The 6,000-nt window shown below is 42.3% G+C and overlaps 1 protein-coding gene across 2 annotated transcripts in view; it reads right to left on the bottom strand.

Moving 5' to 3' along the window:
- The window catches only part of LOC107111964 (monoacylglycerol lipase ABHD12), a 92,117-nt gene that overhangs the window by 2,841 nt on the left and 83,276 nt on the right, over window positions 1-6,000 (bottom strand). For both annotated transcript variants that reach the window (XM_015413013.1, XM_015413012.1), the window contains exons 11-12: window positions 2,738-2,816; window positions 1,491-1,618 (exon numbers count right to left, since the gene is read on the bottom strand). In XM_015413013.1, coding sequence (XP_015268499.1) covers window positions 1,491-1,618; window positions 2,738-2,816 — 207 coding nt within the window. The remainder of the gene's footprint in view (window positions 1-1,490; window positions 1,619-2,737; window positions 2,817-6,000) is intronic.

The raw sequence follows: 6,000 nt of genomic DNA on the forward strand, positions 1-6,000 counted from the left end.
ATCCTCGTGTTGTCAAGAAGTTCACTGAATGACTTTGGGTGAGCCATTACTTCTTGTTAAAAAGATAAACAATTATATACAAGACAATTCCTCTCTTCTATTGCTAAATAAAATAAAAGCCCTTATATTACTAACACAGTAATGGCCATTGAACTTTAAAATAATCAAAACAGATGCATGTGACAACATGGAAGCTAGATAGTCAAACAATAAATGAATTAAGTCTCCAGCATCCTCTAAACTCTATTCTGATTAAGCCTCTTGTCACCATTATAAACAGCAATCCTTATTCTGATGAGAGCTCAAACAGTATAACAGTCAAGAGTATGAGTAGACCAGTCCAACCTAAGTGGGTTCTGGCAAGCCAAGGGCCTCTCAGCATAATCTGGCAGGACTACCAAGATCGTGCATATGCAGCCCTTTTGAACAAAACCTGCCAGATATTATTGTTTCAAGGCATTGCAAAACAGTCTTGAGCCTGAGTATTGTAATCCCCCCAAATTACCTGCCTCTGTCTCCTTTCCCCAGCTTCTGTCTCAGGGAAGCAGCAGCAGCTGAGAAAATGGACAGTCACTGCAGTCGCTGCGGTCTCCTTCCTTCCTTTCCCAACTGCTGTCCCAACCAGCAACAAAAGGTGGGCAAACAGCACAGAAGAAGAGGAGTTTCTCATGGCTCCCCAGTAGTACCTTTCTATTAATCACTCCATCAAGAGGCTACATTTAGGATTATTCTTTTATCTGGCATTTTTAAAAAATGAGCTTTTATATTGGTTTATAATTATTCATAAAAACTGGACATTTTGACAAAAACTGGGTTACTGTACATTGTTCCAAATTTTCTGAAGTAAATATAGTTACCCTGGGTAGATTCCCAATCATCTTCTAGAGTAACACGAAGAAATGGGCAACTACTCCAGGAAAAAATAAGCTAGAAAATTTAACAAGGTGGTTCTGCCTCACTAAGTTTTGGCAGAGAATAAGAATGAATTTATACGGACCTGCTAAAAGTCTTAATGTTAGTCATCAAATCTGGAACGGTTTCTGTAATTCACTCTAGAGTTATCTCCCTGCTTGCATTAGAGACTGTCAGAACAGGGGGAACAGGAACTATGCTAGAACTCCCCCCTCCCCCCCCCAACATGTGTGATGGAGGCAGGGGATGTTTTTTATTTGTTTCACTCTCTCTTTTTATTGGAGAAATGCTCTGACCACGATTAAAGTAGAAGGCAAATGCACAATCCCTTCCTTGTAATTCTCTATCTTTGATATATTTGCCTAAAACCTGCCAGATAACAGTGATTACTGGATCTGTTCTGGAAACACACCCTTCCTATCCAATGTTGTGGTTCCAGCTCAAACTCTAGAAGAAACAGAACTCTGCCCTGTCTCTAAATGCACTATGAGCACAAGTCCTCAGTGATGTGCATAATGTTCAGACTTTAAGGTGCGAATTTGAGAGCTCCACTATTAAACAGAGAACCTTTTAATTACCGTAATATTCGAGGTAGTTCTGGACTCTTGTAGATATATTTATGCCTGTAGCCTAGGTCTGTATGAAATGGAATGAACTGCACTTTGTGATCACGGAAATTCCGAGATGGGGCAGCAATATTGTAGAGCTGTGAGAAGAGATAAAAGGCAAATATCAATCAATGAAATACAGAGCAGCAGCCTAAGCAATCGGAAATCCTTTACACAGAAGTTGCTTATGTCTACAACTGTCCTTGATTTCATTAAGTAACAATTTTAGCCATAACAGTTTCTCTGTTCACTTGAAACAATTATGCTAATTTTACTCACAAGGGCACATATGTCACTCCACATCAGTTAATATCCTTTAACCATGCTTCGACCACTATTCCTACAGCTGGAATCAGCTAGGGAACAGTAAAAACAGACAACCTTTTCCTACTCATCCAATGAATAGTTATGGACCTGTGCCCCTTAAAGCTGGAATCAGCTAGGGAACAGTAAAAACAGACAACCTTTTCCTACTCATCCAATGAATAGTTATGGACCTGTGCCCCTTAAAGCTGGTAAAACTGGTGAAGTGAGAGGTTACGAGGCCCCCTTGAAGATATCATCAATTTGTCCCTGGGTTCTGGGACCTTCCCAGGGGGGCTGAAGGAGGCAGTGGTTATTCCGCTCTTGAAAAAAACAAACTCACACCCATTCCATTCCCATTAACTTTGTACACCCATTCCATTCCCATTAACTTTGTATGGGTACAGAAATCCTGGCTGCACTTAGGGAGTAACAGGACAGGTGGTAAGAGAAGCTTCAGGGTCATTAAATTATATGTAAAGTCATAGAGAGATGTAATAGAAACAAGAGACACAGAGAAAACTGCATAAAGCCAGACCCTGTCCATGGTGCTGTTCCTGACCCAACACTAAACTGTTTTTCTTACATGCAAGTAGGTGTAAACAAAACCCTGAGACCTGCAAGGAAAAGGAGCCCTTGAAAAGGGAGCCATTTTCAGAGAAGTGGATGAAGAGAGAAAAGGGGCACTTGGCACTTTTCTTGCCTGCTGCTTTAAGCAACATGATGAAGGGAGCTGCACTGAATTGTTACTTCAGAAGCTTTTTCTTACAAACAGCAGGTATCAGGGCTTTGTTAAGTCCAAGGCTATATACCATTTGGCCCACAGATGCTGATTTTGATGCAGCCCTATCCCTACAATGGATCCTTTTGTAGTTCATTCATGTGGGTAGGAATGGGGAACTTTGTAGAAGTACCTTCTTTCCAAGATGAAACGGCACAACTGGATCATCTTCAGCATGAAGAATAAGCAGAGAGCATGAAATATGCTTCACACTGTCAAAAAAATCAAAGCAAGTGTTTGCATTATTTATTGATATCTGTTAACAGGATCAACGCAATGCTTGCAATGAGAATGGGTCTGGTCTGTTGTCCATCTGATATGCTTCCTTTCTCCATTCATCACATGTGGAGTGGAGATGGAGAACCTCTTAAACTAGAAAGTCTTCAATCTGACCATGATCTGTAACATTTTGGCATCATGACAAACTGGGATTTATTTCTTACCTATGGCAAGATTCTGAAGCAGGATTAGATTGCTAAAACAAAATAATGTGGATTGGCCACCACTGATTTCCTTTCACTTAACTTGAAAAATACAAGATTTTAAAATAATTTATAAAAACTTGAGTTCCTAGCCCATAGCTCAGAGCAGCAACAGGGAGAAAGCAAGAGAATTGCCTATTAGTGCCTGTCCCAAATGATGAGAAGTTGCACTTCTCATGAAAATGGAAGACACTGAAGGGGAAAGATTTTCCTATGAAGCTCAGCAATACAGCTGAAGGCTGCTCAGTTAGTCCTGAGTGACAGTGTGAATACGATGAGTGAAACAATTACAGAGTCTGCAAGCAAGAAAGAGGAGCACATACCCTCGGGCCTCACTATAAATGCACCATCAAATCCATAATGTAATTATAGTGCTGATGCCCATGGTCTGCGCGTAAGATCCGAAAGCCGAGAAAGATCTATGCAGCGTCGAAGAAAAGCCTGCAATAGGCCATTCGGCCAGACAGTGGCAGTGATGCGCTGCGACTGAGATAATGCTGACGACATCAAGCGACGCCGAAAAAAGGAATGCTGCCGGGAACACTTCTGGACCGTACAGCCGACCAAACTCTGTCGACTACGAAATGTGTGTGATTTATTGATATATGTTGTCCTCCCTTACCCCCAGCATTGTTAGTCCCATGTGAAATTCAGGAGTAACTGTAAATCACTCAGAGCCGGCAGCTCTGCATGGATTAAGCGATCAATAAATGGAAAGATTATTATTATTATTATTTTCTTAAAGACCTTGTCTTTCAGCTAAATATTACCTACAAAGCAACTTAAAGTTTAAAAGAGAGGTGAAGAAATGACCTTTACTTCAAGGGATACATCCCAATATTTTGAGGTTTGGGGGTTGCAAAACCCCCAGAATTGGTTTTAAATGTTTTTCTTTCCTGTTGGCAAAGTCAGGTGTGAAGGGCATAGGTGATTCTTCCCAATTATCACCGATCCTATGCACTGCTCTGTCAAGTACCCAAGCCATCAAAGCTTTATGAAAGCAAATGGCTCTCCCAGCAGAAAACAATGAAATAGCCAGCTCACACTTGCTGTACAAGAGGCTAGACCAGGGGTGGCCAAATTGTGGCTCAGGAACCACACGTGGCTCTTTCACACACACTGTGCAGCTCCCAGCAGGGCAGCTGGGGAAGCAAAGGGGAGGCATGCCTCCCCGACTGATCTTCCCTTCCCCAGCCAGTGTTCCCCTCCCTAGGTAGGTTTGAGGTGAGGGAGGGAGCAGAGAAAAAAGCAACTTTAACTATAAATGCATTCTCAAAGCCCCCCCCCCAATTGGCTGGCTTGGAGAAGGCATTTGTCTCTTTAAATCCTTTCTCCAAGCCAGCCAAGGAGAAGTGGGCTTGGAAGACACATTTAAAGTTGCTTTGTTTCCACTTCTCCCTTTCTCCTCATCTATTTGCTTTCTTGGGGTTTTTTTACTCTCTCTCTCTCTCTCTTTCCCCCTCCCTTCCTCCCCCATCTATTTGCTTTCTTTCTGCCTTTCTTTCTCTTTCTCCCTTCCTTACTCTCTTCTTTCCTCCCCCCATCTATTTACTTTCTTTGTTTTTCTCTTTCTTTCTTTCCACCTCTCTTTCTTTCTCTCTCTCAAATAAATATAATTAGCAAACAAATATCATTGGACAAATAATCAATATCTGTTTTTATCCCCTTTGTTTTTATTTTTGGCAGCCTCATTTAATGTTAATAAAAAGCAAATGTGTATATTTTTCAATAAAATGTGTGTGTAACACTTGTTCACCTCTTGCAACTCTCAAACATCTGATGTTTATTCTATGTGGCTCTTATGTTGAGCAACTTTGGCCACCCCTGGGCTAGACTGTGTCTTCCTAGAAGGGAAGATCTGACCCACAGGCAGATGGGTAGGCAGAAAAGATAAATTCCCTTGGCAAGGAGGGAACAGTGTGTATTTTGGCTGATTTCATCTGGAGGAAGGAACTTTCACACTGGAGTTCCATCTTGATGGCCAACATTGCCATGTGAGGCTGAAAAGCAGCTCACAGCCCAGGAAAAGACTCCAATGTAATGGGAAGCTTTCAGAATACAGTAACTTCTAAGTTTAAAGAGCCTGCCTTAAAACAGAGTCAGCTAGGTCCTAGGACAGAGGACTGCACATTTGCACTTTTCTTTGTATTCATTGCTCAATCTGTTGCTGTGCAGAGTATATTATGGGCTTTTCTTTTTCAATAAATTCTTTTCTATTTGAAATGCTGGTATTTGCTCTCTGTACCACACAGACCTCCACTATTCAAACATGGGACCTAAAATGGTTGCCAGGGGAAGAGAGGTGGTTAGTTGCTAGACTGCCATTTCCCTGGCAGTGCACACACATGGTAAGCTGTCTGACTGGTAACTAGTTGTTGATAGTGGGAGATGTGGGCAGTAGGCAGAGCCTTTAAACTGCAACACAGAAGGGAAGCAAGCAGCACTGCTTTTCTTGGTGGAAATGTCCAAAATTTAACCAGCTGTGACAGTGTACTAAAGAAGAAGAAGAAGAAAAAGAAGAAGAGATTGGATTTATACCCCACCCTTCACTTGGAGTCTCAGAGCGGCTTACAAACTCCTTTCCCTTCCCCTCCCCACAACAAACACCCTGTGAGGTGGGTGGGGCTGAGAGAACTCTGACACAAACTGCTCTTTTTCAAGGGCAGCTGTGCCAGAGCTTGTGACTGACCCAAGGTCACATCAGCAGGTGCAAGTGGAGGAGTGGGGAATCAAACCCGGTTCTCCCAGATTAGAGTCCGCGCACTTAACCACTGCACCAAACTGGCTCTCAGAAGCATGAGGAAACCCCTTCAAAAGTCAGCAGACTTGGGAAAGCAGTACATCATCAACTGGAGAATCAGGACAACCACTGAATGCCTAGACACCTTGGAGGGATGGCACAGGGCTTATGGTT

This window comes from Gekko japonicus, unplaced genomic scaffold, assembly GCF_001447785.1.
Source record: "Gekko japonicus isolate JY-2015 unplaced genomic scaffold, Gekko_japonicus_V1.1 scaffold2446, whole genome shotgun sequence".
Lineage (NCBI taxonomy): Eukaryota > Metazoa > Chordata > Lepidosauria > Squamata > Gekkonidae > Gekko > Gekko japonicus.